Here is a 26,809-nt window from a genome sequence, read left to right as displayed (position 1 = left end):
GCTTCAAAGTTGGAGGGGGAGCGGCTTTCTTATTAATTGCTGAATCCCCAGTCTGGCACAGTATGTTGTACAAGCACTCGATACTAAAAAGAAACAAACTGTGTGTGTTAAATGAACAGCAGTATTAACATGCAGCATCCTTTCAGTCTTTCACTGTTAGATCTCATGTTTAATGTGCCTCTACTGACATTAAATGGACTCTCAGACCTTTGCTCCGATATCTCAACCATGGTTGAGGGAAATTAGAATCCACAGGGAAATGACAGGGCAACCAAACTAAAAAATGTCTATTACCTTATATCTTGTCCATGCCCTCCATACACTTATCAGCATAAAAGAAAGGACCAGAAGCCCAGCTGTAATTTATTACAAAGTGGATAATCAGAAGTTCCAATTTCATCGCCATTAAAGAGTAATACCAATACCCTCAAAACATCAACATGTCACACTATTCCACAAAATAGGTATTTAGCAATTAACAAAACTTTATATATTCTAGTAAGTAGTTTGCGCGCTCTCCTCTCTCTCTCTCTCTCTCTCTCTCTCTCTCTCTCTCTCTGTCATGTTAATAAGGAAGAGTAAAGTCTGCTTCAAAAAGAAATCAAAGAAAACAAGTGAAGTTAAAGAGTTGGAAGCTATGGTTTTTTATACAGAGCAGTCAGGAAAGGCATCAATCCTGAAGTGATTAATAAAAGAATCCTAAATCAGACAAGAAGCCATCAGAATATTTCAAAGAGCCTTTCAAGCAAAGCCCCAGTGTGGTCACTACCCAAGTAGAAATATGATTAGGTATATGATGGTTGCTTCTTTACTCACTTTTCCTGTTTTCACATAGAAAGACAGACAAGTATTTCCATTGTTTTGGGTACTATAGTGGTTTGAAAAGGATGGTACCCATAACATAGGGTGGGGCACTATTAGGAGAGGTGCCTTATTAGAGTAGGTGTGGCTTTGTTGGAGGAGGTGAGATACTAGGGTGTAGGTCTGAAGTCTCAGGAGTCCAAGCCATACCCAGGGCTGCAGATCCAGATGTAGAACTCTCAGCTCCTTTCCAGCTCCCTGTCTGCCTGCATGCTGCCATGCTTCCTGCTAAGACAATAAGGGACTAAACATGTCAACTGCAAGCCAGCCCCAATTAAATGTTTGCCTTTCTAAAAGTTGCTGTGTTCATGGTGTCTCTTCAATGCAATAGAAACCTTAAGGCAGGTATTTTAAATAAGACTGGAACTTACGTGCTACAGAATTCATTCTATGAAGCCACAATTACTCTTATACCTAAAACACACAAAGACCCAACAAAGAAAGAGAACTTCAGACCAATTTCCCTTATGAATATCGACGCAAAAATACTCAATAAAATTCTTGCAAACAGAATCCAAGAACACATCAAAACAATCAACCATGATGATCAAGTAGGCTTCATTCCAGGTATGCAGGGATGGTTTAATATACAGAAAACCATCAACATAATCCACTAGATAAACAAACTGAAAGATAAAATCCACATGATCATGTCAGTAGATGCTGAGAAAGCATTTGACAAAATTCAACATCCCTTCATGATAAAAGTCCTGGAAGGAACAGGAATTCAAGACTCATACCTAAACATAGTAAAAGCCATATACAGCAAACCAGTAACTGACATTAAACTAAATGGAGAGAAACTTGAAGCAATCTCATTAAAATCAGGGACTAGACAAGGCTGCCCACTCTCTCCCTACTTACTCAACTCGAACTCCTAGCCAGAGCAATCAGACAACAAAAGGAGATCAAAAGGATACAGATTGGAAAGGAAGAAGTCAAAATATCACTATTTACAGATGATATGATAGTATATTTAAGTGATCCCAAAAATTCCACCAGAGAACTACTAAAGCTGATAAACACCTTCAGCAAAGTGGCTGAGTATAAAACTAACTCAAATAAATCAGTAGCCTTTTTCTACACAAAAGAAAAACAAGCTGAGAATGAAATTAGGGCAACGACACCCTTCATAGTAGTCCCAAATGATATAAAATACCTCAGTGTGACATTAACCAAGCAAATAAAAGATCTGTATGATAAGAACTTCAAGCCTCTGAAGAAAGAAACTGAAGGAGATCTCAGGATCTCCCATGCCCATGGATTGGCAGGATTAATATACTAAAAATGGCCACTTTACCAAAAGCAATCTACAGATTCAATGCAATCCCCATCAAAATTCCAACCCAATTCTTCATAGAGTTAGACAGAACAATTTGCAAATTCATCTGGAATAAAGAAAAACCCAGGATAGCTAAAACTACCCTCAACAATAAAAGGACTTCAGGGGGAATCACTATCCCTGAACTCAAGCAGTATTACAGAGCAATAAATAGTGATTAAAAACTGCATGGTATTGGTACAGAGACAGGCAGACAGACCAGTGGAATAAAACTGAAGACCCAGAAATGAACCCACACACCTATGGTCACTTGATTTTTGACAAAGGAGCCAAAACTGTCCAATGGAAAAAAGATAGCATTTTCAGCAAATGGTGCTGGTTCAACTGGAGGTCAGCATGTAGAAGAATGCAGATCGATCCATTCTTATCACCCTGTACAAAGCTTAAGTCCAAGTGGATCAAGGACCTCCACATCAAACCAGATACACTCAAACTAATAGAAGAAAAAGTGGGGAAGAATCTCGAACACATGGGCACTGGAGAAAATTTCCTGAACAAAACACCAATGGCTTATGCTTGAAGATCAAGAATCAACAAATGGATCTCGTAAAACTACAAAGCTTCTGTAAGGCAAAGGACACTGTTGTTAGGACAAAACAGCAACCAACAGATTGGGAAAAGATCTTTACCAATCCTACAACTGATAGAGGGCTTATATCCAAAATATACAAAGAACTCACGATCTTAGACTGCAGGGAGACAAATCACCCTATTAAAAAATGGGGTTCAGAGGTTGGGGATTTAGCTCAGTGGTAGAGCACTTGCCTAGCAAGCGCAGGGCCCTGGGTTCGGTCCTCAGCTCCGAAAAAAAGAAAAAAGAAAAAAAATGGGGTTCAGGGGGTTGGGGATTTGGCTCAGTGGTAGAGCACTTGCCTAGCAAGCACAAGGCCCTGGGTTCGGTCCCCAGTTCCGAAAAAAAGAAAAGGGAAAAAAAAAAATGGGGTCCAGAGCTAAACAAAGAATTCACAGCTGAGGAATGCCAAATGGCTGAGAAACACCTAAAGAAATGTTCAACACCTTTAGTCATTAGGGAAATGCAAATCAAAACAACCCTGAGATTCCACCTCACACCAGTCAGAATGGCCAAGATCAAAAATTCAGGTAACAGCAAATGCTGGCAAGGAGGTGGAGAAAGAGGAACACTCCTCCATTGTTCGTGGGATTGCAGACTGGTACAAACCATTCTGGAAACTAGTCTGGAGGTTCCTCAGAAAATTGGACATTGCACTACCTGAGGACCCAGCTATACCTCTCTTGGCATAAACCCAAAAGATGCTCCAACATATAACAAAGACACATGCTCCACTATGTTCATCGCAGCCTTATTTATAATAGCCAGATGCTGGAAAGAACCCAGATGCCCTTCAACAGAGGAATGGATACAGAAAATGTGGTACATCTACACAATGGAATACTACTCAGCTATCAAAAACAATGACTTTATGAAATTCCTAGGCAAATGGATAGAACTGGAAAATATCATCCGGAGTGAGGTAACCCAATCACAGAAAAACACACATGGTATGCACTCATTGATAAGTAGATATTAGCCCAAGTGCTCGAATTACCCTAGATGCACAGAACACATGAAACTCAAGAAGGATGACCAAAATGCGGGTGCTTCACTCCTTCTTTAAAAGGGGAACAAGAATACCCTTAGGAGGGGATAGGGAAGCAAAGTTTAGAACAGAGGCAGAAGGAACACCCATTCAGAGCCTGCCCCACATGTGGCTCATACATATACAGCCATCAAACTAGATAAGATGGATGAAGCAAAGAAGTGCAGGCTGACAGGAACCGGATGTAGATCCCTCCTGAGAGACACAGCCAGAATAAGGCAAATACACAGGTGAATGCCAGCAGCAAACCACTGACCTAAGAATGGGACCCCCGTTGAAGGAATCAGAGAAAGGACTGAAAGAGCTGAAGGGGCTTGAGACCCCATATGAACAACAATGCCAAGCAACCAGAGCTTCCAGGGACTAAGCCACTACCTAAAGACTATGCATGGACTGACCCTGGGCTCCAACCTCATAGGTAGCAATGAATAGCCTAGTAAGAGCACCAGTGGAAGGGGAAGCCCTTGGTCCTGCCAAGACTGAACCCCCAGTGAACAGGATTCTTGGGGGGAGGGCGGTAATGGAGGGAGGATGGGGAAGGGAACACCCATATAGAAAGGGAGGGGGAGGGGTTAGGGAGATGTTGGCCTGGAAACCAGGAAAGGTAATAACAATTGAAATGTAAATAAAAAATACCCAATTTAATAAAGATGGGGGAAAAGAGAAACGAAAATTGTTACTAACTCATTCACTTTTATATACATTACTTCAAACCATGTTATTAACTAACATTCACAATATATTTACTTAATAAAATCATAGTCAACTGCAAAAAAAACTGGAAATTAATGTATGCAATCAATTATGCCTAAATTATATGCAAATTCTATGACATTTTAGAAATAAACTGTAGTCCTCTGATAGTCATGTCTGTATTTAACCCTAGAAGCTATTCCCCCAGCTCCTAAACAATGCACTGAATCCACTCAAGAAAGATCAAAACAACTGGTCTACGCTCTCCAAACATCTCAATGCCCAGAAAAGAAGATTAAAAAAAAAAAAAAAAAAAGGAACAAGTCTAAAGACAAGAAATAATGTGTGTGGTCCTGGGACCAGAAGGAAAAAAATCATTACAAAAGTACAAAAGAACAGTTAAAGAAATCTAGAAATATACTATGTGTGAAACATAATCAATATAAAGTGTCCTGATTTAACTAACAGTGACAATAATGTAACTGTGAGACTATCCTTCTTCTCAAAAAATTAATGAGGTTTTTAAAGCAGATACAGAGCGAACATGAGCAGTAGCTAGCCCAGGGTGGACGGCTCCCAGCGCACATCCGTGTGAAGAGTACAGAACTCTTCCATTATTACCCAAGTAAAAAGAAACACTTCTAGTACATGCCTGAAATCTCAGCATCTGGGAGGCTGAGGCAGGAGAATTACCATGAATTTGAGGCCAACCTGGACTACTATAAGACTCGCATTCAGAATAAAATAAGCAAAGAAACAAAATTCCTCAAAAGATGATTTGGCTGCAGAGAAAACAGAATCTGGCGTAAGAATAATGAAAATCGAGTGAGATACTCCTGCACGCTTTCTTGATTATTAAGGCAGCCATTTACACAGTCAGCCGTACGAAGAGTAGTGCCCATAAGCAATGCAGAGAGCAGAGGCCTGGAAAGCAGAAGCCATTCAGCCAGGCATGGTTTCCCTTTTATTTCCATTATGCCTTGTGTTTAAGACTGCGTTAGCTGAAACTTACTAAACACGCACCGGAGCAACGCAAAGAAAAAGTCACAGTGAGCACTTCAGTGTCTCCACCAACCTGATTCCTCCTGAGCGTCGTGCATTTCACCATCATCTGTGGACTCTAATTCTTTCACAAAGTTTGAGGGAAACAGTCCCAACTTATTGTTCAGGGTTCCACTCCACCAGCCTTCTTCTACCTGAAAGAGTTCACAGCTCAAAAGTAATAAAATTCCTTTAAGTGAAAACCTTCATTCTATGGAAAAATAGAACTGTAAAAATAAATGAGCAAATGAGCAAAATGACGTAAAAGAAGCACTTAAAAAAAAGAAACCACAACAAGGGAAAATGGTTTAAGTGGATAAGTCTAATTAATATTTCTAAACTAGTATCAGATGAGTCATGCATGGAAAGCATCATATTATTTGCCTTTTGCAATGTTTACAATGAGACTTACAATCAGTTACATCCTGTAAAGCAAATACTTTTTACTAAACTGACAGATACTAGAGTTAAATGCATAACCAAGGAAACACATAGCTCCTGACTGGAATAGCACTCACACATTACTGGGCCCTGCTTTATAAATATAACATATCTTTTAGTTTAAAATTTTTGTTTGAGGGGTTGGGGATTTAGCTCAGTGGTAGAGCGCTTGCCTAGCAAGCGCAAGGCCCTGGGTTCGGTCCCCAGCTCCAAAAAAAAGAAAAGGAAAAAAAAACAAACAAAAATAAAATTTTTGTTTGAACAAAGCTTAATAACTCTTAAGAATATGAATTCCCGGACCAGTAAAATGACTCATCAGTAAGAGTGCTTGCCTACCTTAACTACCTGAGTTTGATCCCTGAAAGCCACAGTAGAAGAAAATTGACTCTCAAAAGTTGTCCTCTGACCTCTACACATGTGCTATAACACAAGCATAAAACACATGCTCGCACACGCACACTCTGAAATCAAGAATACAGAAAATCAGAGTTCAGGTCCCAACACCCATATCAGACAGCTTATAATCATCCTAGCTCTTGGAACTCAGACATTTCCAACAACCTCAAGTACCAGCACACACATGCACATGCCTGCACAGACCCACACACATATGCATAATTAAAAATAAATTTTAACCTCAAGAGACAGGAGGCCCTAGGGAGTTTAGAAGTCTGGTGGGAGAGGGGTGGTAGGGACATCCTCATGGAGGCATGGGGGTGGGGAGGAGGTATGGGCAACAGTCAAGAGGGTGGACCAGGAAGGGGATAAAATCTGTAATGAAAAGAACGGGGGCAGGGGGACACTCTGGAGTGATGGCTCAGAGGTTAAGAGCACTGACTGCTCTTTCCAACTCAATTCCCAGCAACCCCATGGTGGCTCACAACTATTTGTAATGGGGACTGATGCCCTCTTCTGGTGTGTCTGAAGATAGCTACGTGAAATAAATAAATAAATAAATCTTTAAAAAATATAAATAAAATTTAAAAGACTAAAATGCAAAAGCATTTATAAAGATAATTTTCCTAAGTAGTATAAAATTGTATTTTCCCCTTTCAGTTAAAGAATGACAAAATTATTTTGTCGTTGTTTATTTCATTATTGTATTCATTTTATGTGTATGGGTATTTGCCTAAATGTTTGTCTATGCACCATATGTGCGTAATCCCAACCACCCCACTGTGGGCATAAGAGGGTGTCAGATGGCCCGGGATTGGAGTTACTGTGTGAGCTGCCTTGGGAAGGCTAAGTGAACTGGGATCTTCCAGGAGAACAGCCCATACTGAGTCACAGCTAAAACCATGAAAAAATTACTTCCAAAAGTTCATCTAACAAGCACCTCCTTCCAAACTTAGCCTCATGAAACAAATTCTTTAACAAATCATTTATGTTCACTAATAACAAGATAGTAAATAGCTTTCAAATGTAGAGTTTCTGCTATGAATGCTAAGGGGTTTTAGTAACAGTAAATTTTGTCGAGTACACTGCTCACTGTCACCATTTACTTATCAGCATTACATGTGACATCACAGCCGGAAATATCTCATTTAAATAAATCATTTTCAGTGTTACTAACCTTATAAGTGAAAACAAACTTTTCTCTACATAAACTTTTCTGGCTGTCCTGGAACTCATTAAGTAGACTAGGCTGGTCTCAAACTCACAGAGATCCACTTGCCTCAGTCCCCTGATTAAAGGCATGTGTGCCACCATGACTAGCCTGAAAAACAACTTTAGATAAGTAATTCATGTACCAGGCACTAACTGTGTAAGTCATGATGTTACTGCTAGTAAAAGATTCAAATCTTGCCTATGAGAAATCATTTCCTTGTCTTTGCTCAAACAGTTAAGTTGGGAGACTATTAGACTACAGCAATCCCAACTCTTTAATAAAACAATCTAAGCACAGTTAGAATGCAATGTAACTGTCAGGCTCGGCAGCACACGCCTTAAATCCCAGCATTCAAGAGAAAGAGGCAGGCCAATCTTCTATGTTCCAACCCAGCCAAAACTATACAGTATTTGTCTCAAAAAGACAAAAGTAAACTAACAAAAATGCAATGTAAAAATAAGCGCTATAATGAAAATGGAGATGAAGTGCAATAGATGCAAGCTTGAAAGTCCCAGAACTTTCTCCCCTAAAAGCAAATGACCAAGAAGCACAACAGTGAGCCTCAGTAAGAATCTTCCAGATAGAAAGCATGTTTGAAAAAAGTCACATCAAAATAAATGACAGTTACAGACAATACAGTTGAAATACAAATAGCTAGTCTATTTGGGATGGTGAGGTAAAACAGTAAGCATCAAGAGCTCAGAAGTTTTAGCAAACTTAAAGTAGTAAGAAACTGGGCATGAGACTTATGTGACTATAGCATTCACCATACCAGGGTAGGAGAGCTGCTTTGAGTGTGAGGCCAGACCAAGCTAAACTGTGAGTTCTAGGAAGTGGGCTAACGGAATGAGACCTGGCTTCAAAGGAAGAATAAACTAAAACAAGGGACTGAAAAGTATAGGAACATAAACTGTGCTGTGGAATTAAATATGACAAAATTCAATAGACACAAAGAACATCAATTCATTATTTAAACTCCAAATACCAGCAACTGTTAAGAGTTATTTAATTAAGAAGTTCTTGGGCAGAAGGGTGCTAAAGAACACTCATTAATGCATAGCAATAATGAACTGAGTATGGTGCCTGTGATGGTTTGCATATGCTTGGCCCAGGGAGTGGCACTATTAGAAGGTGTAACCTTGTTGGAGGAAGTGTGTCACTGTGGGGTGGGCTTGGAGGCCCTCCTCCTAGCTGCCTCCTAGATGCTCAGTCTGTTCCTGGCTTCCTTCAGGTGAAGATGTAGAACTCAGCTCCTCCTGCACCATGCCTGCCTAGATGCTGCCATGCTCCTGCCTTGATGGTAATGGACTGAACCTCTGAACCTGTAAGCCAGCCCCAGTTAAATGCTGTCCTTTATAAAACTTACATTGGTCATGGTGTCTGTTCACAGCAGTAAGACCCTAACTAAGACAGTGCCCATGACTGTGATCCCAGAATGGAGGCTGAGGCAGAAGGCCCACCAGTTTAAGGGCAGCCTAAACTATGAGATCCTATGTCTAAGAGATGAAAACAGAATGCAGTCTAGCCTGTTGGCACATGCCTGTAACCAGTGCTCAGAGGTGAAAGGAAAGGTGAATTTGAGGCCACCCTGAGCTATATAATCAGACCCTAGCTCAAAAAACACCAAGGGCCCACATGCACTCCTCCATCAACTCCTCCATCAAGGGAGGAGAGGGGCTTTCAAGACACAGAAGTCAACAAGCTTCCCAAATTCAAATTCAGGCCACTGTGGGTCAGGCATATATATGAAGATGGCCTAAATAAGGTATCTCAGACCACAAATGTGGTCTTGACACAACTCGCATCAAGAACTGATCATTTCTGTGCTCTCCCTTCCACTTCTGATAGCCTCTAAGTGGTTATATCGTTTCCATACTCCAAGTGTAAAAAGCACTTCCTCATGTTTGCTGATAGAGTTGCACTTAAGAGTTGTGAAACTGCCAGGCGAATCGAAGCACCTCTATTCAAAGTGGAGTCCAGATTTCAGACTAGAGAATATTTGCATTAACTTGACTGAAAATGTGAAGCTTTTTGATTATTACATATGTCAACAGGCTTCAAAATCTGGCCCATTTCAGATTTGAGATCTGGTATGTTGCCACACTCAAACAAATCCAAGCTAAATGGGAAGGACTCTAAATAGCTGTCCAAGGCAGCTCTAGTCTTCCTGGCTGTCAGACACTAGGCGTGAATAAAGGAGCTTTCTTAAGAAGGTTCTCACCAGCCCTCTGTCTAAACCTTCCCAGAGGAGGCCCAGACATTGCAGAACAGACAAGCCGACCTTCCCATCTGCATACTTGAGCCACACATCCCAGAAGCAAATAACAGTTGCTTTTGCCACTAATTTTAGGGTAGCTTCTTATGTATCACGAATACATAAAAAAAAAAAAAGCAATGTGATTCTCTGTGATTCAGTCTCTACCTAGATCTAAGAACTGAAGTTAAATATTCCCTTCTGTTAGACTGAAGTGTAAAGGGTATAAATGTGATTCACTTATTCAGCACAGTACTTCTGACATAGCGTAGGCTCAATAAACCTTAACTGGTATCACCATCAGATAACAACAGATCAGAACTGCTTTCTGTATAGGTATCCTAGAAGTTCACGTAGACATTACTGATAAATGAGAAATTATAACACAGAATCAATTTCTGCCACAATATATTTTCTCAAATCACACTTTCAAAAACATCATCTTCAACTGCCCAGCAAAACTTTTAACATTCCTTCAATGAGAAATGTAAGATGTAAGAAATTAAATGCAGATGAAAGAAATTAAAAATATTTTCATATCACATTTTAAAATACTAAACTGAAAAAAAGCACATTTGACTACTATTTCAATACAACAATTCAAACAAGACAGACTTTAAAGCAGTATCAGCACTGTACTCCTACACCATCCAAAAGGAAAAGTTCCTGTTATTACTTTGTGCCAATAGCAAATTCAGAATCAAAGATAAGACTCTTCGATGTTTGGAGTTATTTAAATAACATTAATTTTACTTTTTTTAGCACTATTACAGCGGTGTGTGTACATAATGTGAGTATGGCTGTGCACATGCAATGTGCACATAGAGATCAGAGAGGAAACAGTAATTTCTCTTTCTCTTTATATGGGTTCCAAGGATAGACCTTAGGTAAACAGGCTTGGGTGAGCTATCTTGCCAGGAGAAAACTGTATTCATTTTAAGCTTAAAAAAAAAAATGTTTATTTTTTCCTTAACACGAACACACAAATATCAAGGACAAGTAAAAAAACTAGGTCTTTAAATTTGCTTTTCTGGCATAAATTTTCATTATTTTGCCTATTCTGATAAAGCCCTCCTCTAGAAGCCACACCATCAAGCTACTACGCTACTGCACATGTACACAGTCCTTACCTCTTCAATGACATCAATGACATCCCCCACGGTCAGTTCCAGTTCGTCTTCATTTTGTGGAGAGTACTCAAAAAGAACTTTACACTGACGCTTTTTTGTCTCTACAAGAAATTATTTTTTAAAATAGGTTAAGAAAGATCTTTTAAAAAAAATAGCACCTTTAGTCACATACCACAATTATATGATGTGTAAGAAGGAAAAAAGCAAATGATTTAAACAGCTAATCACAAGCATCACCGGGTGGTTTTGAAATACTTCTCCCATGACAGATAAAGTGTAATGCTTTTTGTAATAGAAAACATGGATACACTTACACAAAAGTAAAATACCCAAAGCCAATTTTTAAGACTACAAAGACATGTTGACAATAAAATTATTGTAGGCAAGCCCCTCCCATGGTGATTTTCAGATTACTTGTTGATAAAAGTCTAGAAATATTTAAAATATATTGCTCTTAACCAATTGTTAAAAGGGAGGCAAAATGGCTGTAGCATTCACTTCCTACACAAAAGAAAGGGGGGGAAGGAAGGGGAACAGAACAGGAGAGAAGGAGGGAGGAAGCAGGCTGGCCACAGGTAACAGATGTACAGCTGTGTGTGACAAACAACGTTCAAACATAGAAAAAAAAAAGCCTTGTAAAGTCTACAGCTGCAGAGTAAGAAAGAAAAATAACTGCACTTGGAACCCTTTCCCCTCTGCTGGGATAAAGAGGAAAAAGAATCAGAAAGCTATCAGCATAGACACTAGCACTCCTGCTTATGTACTAGGAGGCTCACAACTCTGAAGCCTGCACTCTAAAGAGAATCTGAAATATAACCACTAGTTCCCTAGGATGCTGTAAACCAGGAGGCTCCTTGAAAACATGATTTTCTGAAACTGACAGCCATGTTTCAGGGGATCAGACTTGACCTAGTAAAAGGGCACTGATACAAATCTACCAAAATAAAGATACTGAGAGAATCTGGTATAAAGGAATAGAGTGGAGGGCAAGGTGTTGGTCACAAAAACTAAATGATTAGGAAGTCTACCAACTGAAAAGAGGGCACAGTTAATCAGAAGTAGACTTCTCTCAGCTCTCAGCTCCACACAGGAAGTTCCTGTCTCTAACGAGATGAAAAAGAGCTCCGAGACTGTTCCCACACAGGTACCCTGGGACAGTAATGTCATTGCAACTTAAGTCAATGGTTCACGGCTAACGTTGGCAGAGAAATTGTGTCTGGATGTGGTCTTCTTTCTCCTACAATTTTGTCTCCACCTCAAACTAAGCTGCACAGTTCTAGCTGCAGCCATTCCTGCAATTCCCCTTGTAGATGGCACGGAGGAAGAAAAGCCCATCCCACGCAAGCATGCACACCAGGGGAGCGGGAACCTGAGGTCTCACACCTGAATGGGCATACCTAAGCAGAACAGAGAAATCTAACGTTCTGCTTCTATCACTACTACAGTATCCGCTGTATCAGTCTTTACCCCATCTTGTACAATCATACACAGCGGAATTCTAACCTTTCTGTTCTAACCTTCCTAGAGAACCACTGGACTTGCACCGATCCATATTTAAAGAACAAATGTTTTGGACTCTAATTATAAGAGCTGAATAGTCAAATAAGAGAAGCAGTATAAAGAGTGCCTGAGAAAAGCTCCATTACCAACAAGGACTAGCTTTCCCACTGTAGGAAGGAGTTAACAGCACACAAAGCCTGGACTGCTCAGTACCTCTACTCCTGCATCACCAGCAGACGTGGGTCTCTCCGATTCCAATTCTAAGCACTGGCTATGCTCAACCTCCATAATCATACCAAAAGAAACTCTTAGGAGCAGACTGACAACATTACAATACCAGCTAGAAAAAACCTCAACTCTGCATAATAAACTATTACCCCTAAGATTTATCTTCACTGAAATAGAGGAGTTACTCATTTTACCAGACATACAAATTCAGAAGAAACAAAAAATATGAAAAAGTAACTTGCGGTCTTTTAAAAAAAAAAAAAAAGCAGCACTCTGAAACAACAGATTCAAAATATATGAACAAGGTGAAATTCCAGATAAAGAATTAATGTCAAAGAATTTAAGATAATGTTTTGTTGTTTAAGCTTAATGAAATCCAAAGAAATACAGGTGGAATGGTTAAGCAACTTTACAAAAACAAGGCAACACATGAACAAGCCATCATCAAAGAGACTGAGATTTTTAAAAGAACTGCACAGGAGATCAGGAAGTGAAGTCAGGAAATCAGCAGACCTCATCTGAAAACCTCACCAGCAGACTTAGCTAAGGAAGAGGAAAAAATGTCACAACTGTTAGATCTGATTTTTGAAATATCACAATTTGGATAAAAACATAAAAACTAAGGGTGAAAAAATCATGAAATGTTGGGGGGTATTATTACAGATCAAATATGCATATCCATCAACATATTCAAACACGCATTTGTCATCAGCATATTCATACAAACATTTTAAAAGACTAAGTAAGGTCAAAGCAAAGCAAATGGAATAGTAGAAATTTTCCCTAATTTTGGGAAAGACATGCACAATCAGGAACAGGTTTGCTATTTAACCCCCAACACCCAGAAAAGATCCTCTCTACAAGACAATCACATATGGAACCTGTCACAGGGACACCACAAAGAAGACTGAAAACTCACAAGAGAAAAAAGGCAGATCACACTAAGTATAATCTTACTGGACTAATGGTAGATTTATCAACAGAAACCACGAAGGCCAGACAGGTACAACAGGAATGGTGGGTGAGTGCTGAATCAAGAGTTCAAAGTTTACAGTACTTTTAAGTACTTTTAAGCCTGTTTCAAATAAACAGTTAAGTACCAGAAAGGCATCAAATGAAGCCGGCTTCAATACAATTACAGCAGGGACAATTTCAACACCACACTGTCATCGATGCACAGATGAACTGGTGACAAACCAGAAGAGAGAAGTGGACTCAAGATTTATTCAAGATAGGACTAGAGATAAATGGAGTAGACTCTGTCTCAATCTCTCCACCTTCAATGGAGGTTAGCCATTAAAGGCTTTGAACAGATGGATACAAATTCCCTGCTTTTCCCTGTACTGGGCAGGTGGACTGATTCATCGTTAGGATTTCATCTCTTGCCTTTTTCTTTGAAAGTGATGCTGAGGGCTCAGCAGGTAAACATACTTACACCACCAAGCCTGATAAGCAGAGTTTCCCTGGCAGTGGAAGGAAACAGGACTGGAGAAGGAAGGCAGACCTGCTTTTCTCCTACTCTCCATTGAATATCGGAGCAGACCAAAGAGTAGTTATGCTAATTTTACTTTCCTGGAGAAGTACTATTTAAATATCTTTCTTAGTGGTTCTATGATCTTTAAACATTAGGTAAAATAAATATCATAAATATATATTCTCTACTACTTGGCTACAATATTTCCTGTAAGAATATAAATATTTTAGAGCCCATGGTACAATACTGCATTTCTAACAAGTTTCCAGGAAGCATGTTTCTGCTAGGCTAAGAAAACAGACTTTGAAAATAAAAAATAGTATTTTACTAACTATAAGCATCTGAGTTCTCAATTCAAGCCAAGCACCTTTATCCACTGAGCCATGTTGCCAACCACAATTTTCAAATATATACTGGTCATTTTATTTTATGCTCCCGAATCCTACCTGACTGCCCCTGAACTTGTCATCCTCCTGCCTCAGCCTTTTCCCACCTCAATCATGTCTGAATAACTTAAAACCTAAAGTAAAATTTTATTTTCACCTATGTGTTTCCATTTGTCAGAGAATGAGTCCGCAAAAAATCTGAAATATATTTTAGAGTGAGACATTTGCCTCTCATCATTTCTACATTTTATTCTTTTAAACTACACACATTGGCAGGATTCAGTGATGTTCATAGATGAGCGCTGATTGCATCCAGCTAGCCCACACTCACCACAGGCCCCAGTAATCCTTTTCTACTCTATTTTCAAGTCTGTTTTGCTACATATGGCAGGATTTCATTCTTATTTTCAACCAAATAATATTCCATTACATTCTTAATGTGATATTGTCTTTACCCCATTATCGGTTGATGGGCACTTAACTGATACTATAATTTAGCTGGTGGAAATGGTGCTGCTTAAACATGTATCTATTTTTGTACACTGCTTCCTTTCTGATACATAGTCCAAATGACAGCTCAATTTATAGTACTTTGATTTGTTTGTGAAAGGGTCCAGGTTGAAATTCAGACTTACACCGAACGTAGGACCAATAGTCACTATTTCTCAGACTGGCTAGACTGATTTACATAACACCAGTGTACACATTCTCCTTTTTTCCACATTTTCATGGTTTTCCTAACAAGTCTTATAAATAGGATAAAATGGTATCTTCCCCTTGCTAATGCTTTTATCTAAACGGAGAGTAACTGTGATAGTGTGGATGAAATTGTTCCCCATAGCCTTCAGTAATTGAAGAAGTGGTTTTCGCAGTTGGTACTATTTGGGTAGGTTTGGGGTATGTGGCCTGAATGCAGGAAACATATGGCTTCACTCTAATTCCAGTTCCCTGTCTCTACTTCATACTTGCAGTTGAATATGTGAGTTTTCAGCCTCCGCTTCTGGCTGCCATGACTCCCTACTATGAAATCTTAACCCTCTAGAGCTCCAAGCCAAAATAAACTCATTCCTAAAAAAGTTGCCTTTGATTGTGGAATTTTACTGCATCAACAGAAAAGTAATAACTTTGCCTAGCTCCAGCTGGGATCTACTCCTGTAATCAGCTTAGTCAGCTGAAAGAAAATCAGGAAAAGACCTAGCTATATCCCACCTCATGCTCAGATACATATACCCAGAGAAGGGGTACTCTGTTTTAGTATCCATAGCCTTTAATCTGTCTAGCCTGTGCTAAAGAAGAAACATTATCTTTTCATACCCAGAATTAAGAGTTATGGAGTTTACAATGGGCAGAGATCATAAATAGCTCTTCCATTGGTTTGAAAATCCCCAGAGCACAGAAGCTGCACACAGACGAACAGCTCTATGCTATTCTACTCTGCTATTTCCAGGCCCACTAAAGTAGCCAACGCTGTCCAGCTGAAAGCAGGACAGGTGATGCACAAACTTTACTGGAATCTCACAATTTTCTGGGGCACAAAGGGTTAAAATTAAACTTTCTATAGGTCTGGTTATTAAGAAATCTTCATTTTTCTCACACACACACACACACACACACACACAAAATCTTTTGTGGTGTAACCCAGTGCTATAACCCAGGAAGCAGCAGTTTTCTTAATGGGCAATGACATGGAAAATAACACTGTGACAATAAGGGGGCAGTACAAATATCATTAACACTTCATACTTACAATTGGGAGTGGAAGCTTTCCTAATTGCCAATCATTTCATCTAACAAGAGTTATGGACAACAATGTCAAAGATACTATAATCTCAACAATCTCAGGTAAAGGTAGTTAAACAATTTGTAAGTTGGCAAAATGGCTGAGCTTTACAGCCTGAGTTTGATTCCCAGAACTCATCAAGTAGAAAAAGAGAGCACCTTCTACAAGTTTTCACATGCATACATGCACACACTCTAAGTAGGTAGGCAGGTAGGTAGGTAGTTGGGTAGGTAGGTGGGTGGGTAGGTAGGTAAGTAGGTAGGTGGGTGGGTGGGTGGGTGGGGTAGGCAGGCAGATGGATGCAAGAACATGCATTTCCAAAAATATCCCATTATTTCTCAATAAATCAGACTGAACATGGAGTTTAACAGGTTTTTTTAAACATTTACTATCCATTGTCATAAACACTGTATCATTCGCACATGTTTAATGGTTTGTAAATGGCAGTCTTTGAGAATGGTATTGTTGACTCTTAAATGAAGTTAAGGGGAAAAAACTCTAGTAAATTTAAGTGATCTCAGGCCATAAAGGTGATTACATTTCTACAATTTAAAGATATGTTGGCACAATAACCCTACAGGTGCAATAGTGGTGTCCGCACCTTGGTGATAACCAACAGCTCTCTAATTGGACTTAGGACCCATTTAGCAAGAGGGATACCATATGCCTGGCACTGGTAAACCTAAGTACTCAGTGCTTTTGAAATCATGGTTATTGGAAGAGGATCTACAACCACTAATTTATTAAACCAATATAATCCCTAAAAACAATCCATAAACATCTGTCCTTATACCACAGATAAATGTAGTCTTCATCCCTCATCAAGGAAACTTCTTTGCAATAGACAGAGACCTCTAGAGAAAACCACAACCAATCAGAGTGCGGAGTTGTGGAGCCCAGTCCCAGAGGACTCATATATAGAATCCAGAACCTAAGGCTCAGAGAGCACTGCAGAAGAGAAGGCAAAACGATTTTAAGAGCCAAAGGATCAGGGAGTTTGCTGTGAGATTTGTCTCTTAGTAATATCAGAACATATTCCCATGAAGTCTCATCAATATGGCCACCTGAACATGAGAACCAACCCCACAATTTTGTCTTCTGACCTCTGCACTCAATACCCACACACAGAATGAATTTTTTTTTTTTTTTTTTAAATAAGATAGGTACTCCTGGGCTGGAGAGATGGCTCAGCGATTAAGAACACTGACTGCTCTTCCAGAGGTCCTGAGTTCAATTCCCAGCAACCACATGGTGGCTCACAACCATCTGTAATGGGATCTGATGCCCTCTTCTGCTGTGTCTGAAGACAGATACAGTGTACTCATATATAATAAATAAATAAATCTTTAAAAAAAAAAAAAGGTACTCCTGTGTCAATTTTTTCCTAATTTATTTACAGATAAAGAACTTGTCAGAGGACTGGAGAGATGGCTGAGAGGTTAAGAGCACTGCCTGCTCTTCCAGAGTTCAATTCCCAGAACCATCAATATTGAGATCTGGCGTCCTCTTCTGGCCCACAGGCATAAATGTATTTCAAAAATACATGTATACAAAATAAATAAACAAATAATGTTTTTAAAAAAGAACTTGGGGGGTTGGGGATTTGGCTCAGTGGTAGAGAGCTTGCCTAGCAAGCACAAGGTCCTGGGTTCGGTCCCCAGCTCCCCCCCCCCCAAAAAAAAGGAAGAACTTGCCAGAGCAGGAGAATCACATCTGGGGCCAACATAAGCATAGCAAGACCCTATTTGAAAGAGGAAAGGGAAAGGGAAAGGGAAAGGGAAAGGGAAAGGGAAAGGGAAAGGGAAAGGGAAAGGAAAGGGAAAGGGAAAGGGAAAGGGAAAGGAAAGGAAAAAGGAAGAAGGGGAAAGGGGAAAAGGGAAAGGGGAAAGGGGAAAGGGGAAAGGAAAACGGAAAAAGGAAAAAGGAAAAAGGGGAAAGGGGAAAGGGGAAAGGAAAGGAAAAAAAAAAACCTAGCAGGTACCTCACCATCTACAAAGCACTATTAAGTACAATCAATATATTAATCAAACAGAGACAATAAGAGATAAACCTGAGATCTTCATTTATAGCTCTTATAAGGCTACCAGCCACTCTGTTGGATCATCAGTGTTACTGACTAGACATGCAATGTGCCAAGTCATCAGCACATTAGAGTAACTTAGAGTTTCTGCGATGGGTTACAGAAGATTGAACTCATCTTTCGGAATCTATGAGCAACATAAGTATCCTACTTTGGCATAGCAAAGTAAGAGAGGAACTGTCTACATACTCTTCTTCATAGCTTTGGTTTGTGGGTGTGGCTGAATCCCTCCAGCTGGAAGTCCGTAGGTGCTGATTCGCTGGACCAGACTCGCGACATTTCCAGGCCTTTCCCGTTTAATGGGCAAATTGTCATCCTTGGGTTCTGTCTCTCTTTTAATTTCCTAAAAAGGGGGAAATTGGTTTAAAAAAAAAAAAAGAAGAAAGAAAGAAACTTAAATGTATCTTACTCAAGTTACATTCTTAAATGTATTTCTGTATTTTTTTTTAATGTAGCTTAGTTTAGCCTAGTCTGGAACTTACTATGTAGCCAAGCCAGCCTAGAACATGTAGCCATCCTCCCACCAGGCATCCCTATTCTTCGACTTCTCAAATATAAGATGCCAAGACACAGCCACGTTGAAATAAACCATGACATAACTCAGCGCAATAGTTTTACATCAAGAGTGCATAAAGTTTTTCCTACAAAGCACTATATACCAAATCTTTACGGACACCAGGCAATACAGTATCTTTCCAAATAAATTCTGCTCTATGTAATCCAATGCAGTCGTATTCTTAAACAAATATTCTTTTAAAAAAACTCACGAAACAAGTTGAGCATGGTAATCCCTATGTATAACCCTAGCCCTTAGAAGTTAAAGGCAGAGAGATCAGGAGTTCAAGGCCCTCTTCCACTACATGAGACCACAGTGGGGTCAAAGCCATCCTGACATGAAACCCTTTTCCAAAACAGATGGGGGAGGGGAAGTACTTTTAAAATGTTCACATACTTTACATGTCAATTAATACTCTTTTAATTTTTCCCCATCCAATCACACAGTTCTTAGCAACCTTACAGCATGGTCTTGTACAAAAAGATGCATGTAAGTTCTATCCTGGAGGTTTTAACTTAATGGCTGCCTACTTTGATTTACAGATCTAAAATGAATCATTATGCCAGATGGTGATGGTACATCTTTAACCCCAGCACTCAGGAGGCAAAGGCAAGCAGACCTCTGAATTCATGACCAGCCTGTATGGAATATTACTAGAAGAAACAAAAGATCACATAAACATGAAGTCATGCCATACCCCTGATTAAAAGCTCAGTATGAGAGGCCTTGTAGGGAGCTTCAGTCCATGCCCAGACTTCAGCTCTGTCCCACTACCCAAAGTCAGTGGGTAAAGGTGTCAGCTGCTAAGGCTGACAACCTGACTTAAATGTTCAGTGCCCACAAGGTAGGAGGACAGAGCTGACTCCTTCTACTGAGACAAGTGAGTGGGTAAGAGACAGCAAGGCACAGGGAAGGAACAAATATGGCAGAATGTGAACAACCTGACTGGAAGGCAGCACAGAGCAAAGCTTCTGAGAAACAAACACATAGCAGAAGTGAGAATGTGAAAAGGTCTTAAGAGTTGTAGAGACGGGCTGGAGAGATGGCTTAGTGGTTAAGAGCACTGACTGCTCTTCCAGAGGTCCTGAGTTCAATTCCCAGCAACCACATGGTGGCTCACAACTATCTGTAATGGGATGCTCTCTTCTGAAGTGTCTGAAGAGAACTACAGTGTACTAATATATAAATAAAATAAATAAATCTTTAAAAAAAAAAAAAAGAGTTGTAGAGACTAAGAACAGTGAGGCCAGGAGAAGGCTGACAATCAAAGGCTCTGAAATATACCACACAAAGATGGTGGGACAGGGGGGTTGGGGATTTAGCTCAGTGGTAGAGTGCTTGCCTAGGAAGCGCAAGGCCCTGGGTTCGGTCCCCAGCTCCGAAAAAAAGAACCAAAAAAAAAAAAAAAAAAAAAATGGTGGGACAGGGCTGAAACATTTCCCCAATACAAACATCAGTTCATGCAGTATGAAAACAAGCTTACAGCAAACAGGAATGATTGACAGCTCAATGTGCTCTGAGTCAATGACACAGCAGGTGTTTGAAAGATTCAGAAACATTCAAAATATTGAAAATGGTAAAAATTCATCAGCTCCAATTCAGATAAGAAAGGGTAAATGATACCCAAGACCTAACTTGGGCAACTTGCTCCAATGATACTGCCATTCACTAAGCAATGATCTCTGGTTACTGCTTACGCTCGCCCCTTGATAGAGCTCTACTTCAAGCTTCAGTCACCTCTAGCTATTGTCTGAACTACCTGAGTCTTGTCTGAATTTCCCAAAAGAGATCACAGGGACTGGGAAGCTAAGGGAAGTCCAGGGCAAGATCTTGCTACATAGTTTTGTGTTCCCATCAAGTTGTAACAGAATTTCTTCACCTTCACCAGGGTTAAGTCATAGACTCTACTGATAGGGTTGAGATCAGGGGATTCCCTACTCTGTTATATTTATTTATTTATAAGTTTCCTCCATGTATATACATCTTTTAGCTACAGAATCTTATTTTCAGTACTATATGCCTGAGGTCACTCAATATTGGTCCACTTGTACTTCTGTCACCTGATATATACACACAAGCAAACTCAGATGTCTCTTTCAAAATGGAGCAGCTACACTCATGAAATGTATTTCGGGTGTCCCTACTGCCATGAGTTTCCTATATCAAATTAAAGTGCTAATACCCTGCACAAACAATAAGTCCTTCTGATTTTAAGACATATTATTTTTCATAAATACTAGCTTAAAGGTCCCCTTGTGGGCATTAGCTTTTTAATTCTGACACTATAGTCAGAATAAGCAACTATTTCTTTTTGAGTTTTCTCCATCTCTTCAGAACCTTATAGGAAAAGAGATTATGCTATATCTGAGAGGAGCAATCATACCTTACTATGCACAAAGATAATAAAGATAAAATTTTATTCTCACCAGCTAAGGGCAACTCCAGAATTGAGTAATACCTGCTACATCTGATTCCCACACACAGAAGCAAACAGGCAATGCCCCAGTTGTTCACTGTATTTTTGTAAGGCTCAAATCAAACACAAGGATGCCACCTTTATGGCCTCCTATATTTGAGTGGATTAATTCCTCTTCAGTTCTTATTGGTTCCCCTCACATGTATCCTTCAAACTTTGGATAAATTTGAACCCAAAGCCTTGACAGAAGTTAACTTGATCTGAGAGACTGCCTTTTATACGTCTCTTGTGATTTAGGACTGGAGAGCTATATCTCAGTGTAAATGCTTCCTGCTTTTCCATTTAGTTCCTAGCACCCACCCAAGTCAGGTGGCTCTCAAATGCCTGCTCCCAAGGGTCCTGACTCCTCCTTCTGGCCTCTGTAAACACTGTATACAAACAAACACATAAATAAAAGTAACATTTAAATTTTCAAAAATATCACACAGATTTTATACAATATAACCGGACAATTGACCAGGGATTTAATAGAAACCTACTACTATTTTAGAAAGCCTTCAGAAGTTACTCCAACTAATTCCCACTCCTTTGAAGGCAGAATTCTTTCTGAGACAGATTCCTTACTCAATGTGCCCTTGTCATTAGAAGACAGCTACAAACATTATCAGACCTGAGATCACTACTGATAGCCTACAGAAAATGGCCAATTCTGGTTTCTATAACCAGCACCTAACAAGAGGAACAAACTTTAAGACAAAAGGATGTTAACACACACAACAGGAAGAGAGTATGAGAGTAAGAGAATACAACTTCCTGAAGCTTTACTGCCTACCAGGATCTCCCACGAACTCCTCTTGCAGAGGAGACACACTAGAAAATTAATGTTAAATCTGTAAGCAGACAGATCACAGGAAGAGAAACTGACCAAATATTGAGCATATTCATAAAAGTCCTTATCCTCAATGTAACAGGATACTAAAGGTTTCACTGCCCTCGGGACCAAAGGACTGTCAGAGCAGAGCCCCTGATTCTGTCCCTGAACTAGGACGCCTCCATCTCAGTGATCCCCATCAATGAGAAGAAGCTTCAGGTAAACCATCAAGTTTCAGTCCCTCTAACCTCAGAGTCCTGCAGTGGTCTAACCTCAGAGTCCTGCAGTGGTCTAACACCATGTGTCTAGGCATCACCTTGATTGTGTTCAAAGTCTAGTTAGCAAGACTAAAACTCTTCTGGGCCTTCTTCATCCAGAAGCAGCCAGATCAAGATGATACACATCTCCACAGTTGTTGTGAGGTCTCAATTTCTTTATTCCTGCTACTATTACAAAGTGTGTGTACACATGCATGTCATGCTACATGAGTGGAGGTCTGAGGACAACATTCATGCGTCAGCTCTCTCATTTCCACCTGCTGAGTCAGTCTCTTGTTAGTGACAGGCTAGATAGCCTGTTCACAAGATTCCTGGCAATTCACCCATCTCCACCTCCATTTCCCTATTAGCAGGCTGGGATTACAGATACAAGCAACTAGTCCATCTTTCTAAGATTGACTCAAGGATCAAACTCAGGCTGTTGGGCTTCTGCAAGAAGCACTTTTAATCCCTGACCTTCACACTAGCCTGCGTCTGACCCCTTGAGGAAACAATGTATCTAATTAGATATTAGCAGGTTTCGATTTCTCTGGGGATGAGCCACCCCCTCATAATCAGCAGCCTACAAAACCAAGAACTCAACCTGTAGCACTATAATTACCAGTCAGATGAAAGGGATCTTAAAACAGCAGTGGCCTTTGGTGAATACGAAATATTCTGGATTGCAAAGATCATTAATAAATAATAGAAAGCTAAAACTAGGGGCTGGGGATTTAGCTCAGTGGTAGAGCGCTTACCTAGGAAGCGCAAGGCCCGGGGTTCGGTCCCCAAATCCAAAAAAAAGAACCAAAAAAAAAAAAAGCTAAAACTAAAAACTAAGTACCCAGTTTACTATCTCAGTGAAAGCTTTTTTAGTAATGAATAAGAACATACCATTGACCCCTCCTGTGTCAATCCATTACAACACTTAGGAGGCAGGGGCAGGTGGATCTCTAAGTTCAAAGCCAGGCTGATCTACATAGTAAATTCCAGGTCAGCCAGAGCTATATACTGAGACCTTGTCTCAAATACAAAAGAGTCAATCCAGCCAGGCATGGTGGCATGCCTTTAAGTCCTAGAAACAGCAAAGGAGTCAGAAGCAGGGAGATCCATGATTTGAACACCAGACAGGGCTATGTAATAAAACCCATCTCAAAAAAAAAAAAAAAAATCCAATCCAAATGGAGCCTGTCAATCACTTGAACAGGAAAATATTCCTCAGGAAAGCTGTCTGCTATAGACTTTAGGAATGGTATAAAGCCTGCCTAAAATATAGACGTATGCATGGTCTCTTTGGCCACTGTCTACTCTTACCCCTTAAAATTGTACATTGCTACAATGATCTCTTAGATCCTTGTCCAAGATCACCCCTTCTATGTGTGCTATACCTTCTAATAAATTCTGTGTATCTTTTTTTTTTTTTTTGGTTCTTTTTTTCGGAGCTGGGGACTGAACCCAGGGCCTTGCGCTTCCTAGGCAAGCGCTCTACCACTGAGCTAAATCCCCAACCCAAATTCTGTGTATCTTTTACACACACATACACACACACACACACAGAGGGAGGGAAGGAGGGAAAGAGGGAGGGAGGAAGAGATGGGAATACACCAGAAGAAAAAAATATGCCACAGAAAATATCTCCAAAGATGTACCTGATAAACATCTCTGTTAAAGCTAGCCAACAACAACAAAGAGCTGGAAAATTAAAATGCATAAAAAGCATAAGCCAACACCTCACTAAAGGGGAGCTAAGTGGCAAATAAGCCTGTGAAAGATGTTCAATGCAAACCTTTAAGGAATTGTAAATTATACACTGAAGTGACACACACTACTAGAACAGGCAAAATCCAAATCATTGATAATACCAAATACGGGTAAAGATATACAGCAACGGGAAATTCCATGCACTGCTACCAGAAACCCAAATAGTACCACTACTTTCCAAAAAAACTGACAGTGTTTTTTATTAAACCAACACTTGTTACTATGCAACTCAGCAACTGCACTATTTAGTCTTTACCCAAAAAGCCACAGAGAGGATATTTCTAAGCTGTGTTCATAACTGCCAAAGTATGAAAGCAACCAAGACATCTATCAGGGGAGGCATACTGGCTTCCACGCAACCCCGGCACTTGACAGAATGAAATAGGCAGTTGTTAGGCTACTAGTGCCCTGTGATTTAAAAAAACAAAACTAAAGCAAAAGCAAAGCAAGAAGTGGGGTGGGCTGAAGAGATGACTCAGTGGTTAAGACACTGGCTGTGCATTCAGAAGACTGGGTTCTACTCCCTGCATCACAACCATCTGTAACTCCAGTTCCAGAGGATCCCCTCCCTCTGTCTTCTACCTGAGTACTTCGACTAAAGGTGTTCACCAAACCTGGCAGATATATTTGTTGTTGCTGAAGATAATTTATTTCTAAAAATAATAATTATTGAAAACTGACCTTTTCTCAAAAATTTATCTACATCTTTTCGAAATTATTTGACTAAAAAAAGAGATAAAATGCAGTTAGATTAAGTGTAGTTACTTGACCTCTGAAATCAATTAACAGAACTTTGTTCATATTTAGAGATGAAACTACAACTAAAATAAATCCAAATTATTCAGAAAACAAATACTAAGCATGCATTCTACAAAATACTATGCAGGTTGGAAAAAAAAACAAATGAGACACACTCAAGCCTTCCCCAAGAGTCATAATCATTAAAATACATAGAAAACAAAGCTAATAGCAATTATACCTAAATTCATTGTATTATCTTTTCTTCTCTAACACTGACAATTTTTTATTAGTTTGTAATAAGCTTAAGTATCTTAAAGCCTGTTTCCTAAACTAAAAGAATGTTTAGCAAGTTAGTGTCTTTAACTCTAAAGTATGGTCTAGTATATTCTCAACAGGGTTAGGAAAGCAGCAAAAGCTGGCCTGGCGGTGCTACCCTTCAATCCCAGCACGCAGAGGCAAGAGGGTAATGTGAGCCCAGCCTCAGCTAGCTACACATCAAGTTTCAGGACAGCCAGGACAACATAGAGTCTCTGTCTTTAAAAAAAAGAAAGGGAGGAAGGTAGGGAAGGAAGTGAGTAGGGAGGGGGAAGGAGGAATGAGAGAAAAGCAATAAAATAGAATGGAAGATTTAAAGTGTGACCCAATGAAAACTGTTGTCTACGGTTTAAAAAGGAAAGACAGGCACAAAGATGCACATACATCCACACAGCATTATTGTACAGCAGGTTACCACTCACAGATGTACTTGTACCTGCGTTTTTCTAAATGTAAAAGTTTTAAAGTATTTTCACTTTAAACATATGCATTTATTTCTTGACATATATACTTAGTTCTGTGAAGCAAAATCAAGAAATTAAACTGACAATACTTACCTTAACAAAATTGTCAGGGAACATCCCTCGTCTCCCATTTAGTTCTCCTTCTAGCCATCCTTCTTCCTGTAGTTTTTTCACATTTCGGATGATTTCCCCAACTCGGATAGTTAACTCATCATCATGTACAGCATCGTAGTCATACTCCACAATATAGTCAACTAAAAAGAGGAGAAAATAAATGTCTAAAATCTGATTGATAAAATTACTATAAACCACATTAACAAGCTTTCAGCTACCGAATTTATGTAGCAGCAACTAATACTTCAAAGATGTCAGGCTTCTCCTTCTGGTTTTAAATACCTGACCACATCAGCAAAGCCCATGATCATCTAAGTACAGACCATGGTGCATGGTTTAAGTGAGTCTCTAAAGAAATATAATGCACATCAATTCATACTGTATTGTTATAATACAGTTTTGTGGCATAAGATTTCCCACTTAAGGCTATCCTTGTATGTCCATCTTTATAAAATTCCTTGAGTGTGACCTATACCAGTCTTGTAACAAAAAGAGTATGACGAAGACGGACTATGCAGAATGAATGAATATTGTGATAGCCAGGTTGCTTCTTACTTACTGGCTTTGAAGACAAACCATCATGCTAACATGCTTGCTGGCTTGGGGAGGGTCACAAGAAATGAGGCAAAACCTCAGCGAGGGCCTTTACTATAATAAAGCAAAGGACCCGAATGATGGCAACCATCACATGAGTTTAGAAAGAATCCATCCAGAGGAAGCCCTGCTGAGAACCCAATCCTGGTGAACATCTTCAATGCTGCCTTACGGAGGACCCAACCAACACAGTCTCCTAACACCAGACTCTAAAACCACAGAAACAGATAATGTTTTAAAGATTTCCTTTTTTATTATATGGTAAGAAGAAAACACACATCT

General features: G+C 39.7%; 1 protein-coding gene across 5 annotated transcripts in view; it reads right to left on the bottom strand.

Moving 5' to 3' along the window:
- Window positions 1-26,809, bottom strand: part of Cd2ap (CD2-associated protein) — a 97,057-nt gene that overhangs the window by 38,684 nt on the left and 31,564 nt on the right. For all 5 annotated transcript variants that reach the window (XR_015628618.1, XR_015628617.1, XR_015628619.1 and 2 more), the window contains 4 exon segments: window positions 25,913-26,073; window positions 18,628-18,781; window positions 10,991-11,091; window positions 5,591-5,711 (listed from right to left, as the gene is read on the bottom strand). Coding sequence is in view for 2 of the 5 variants with exons in the window: in NM_181475.3 (NP_852140.2) it covers window positions 5,591-5,711; window positions 10,991-11,091; window positions 18,628-18,781; window positions 25,913-26,073 (537 nt within the window). In the remaining 3 variants the exon portion in view is untranslated.

The sequence above is a fragment of the Rattus norvegicus genome, chromosome 9 (genome assembly GCF_021556685.1).
Source record: "Rattus norvegicus strain SHRSP/BbbUtx chromosome 9, alternate assembly SHRSP_T2T, whole genome shotgun sequence".
NCBI classification, from domain to species: domain Eukaryota; kingdom Metazoa; phylum Chordata; class Mammalia; order Rodentia; family Muridae; genus Rattus; species Rattus norvegicus.
The sequence above is the reverse complement of the archived record's forward strand: the minus strand, read 5'-3'. Positions and strand labels throughout refer to the sequence as shown.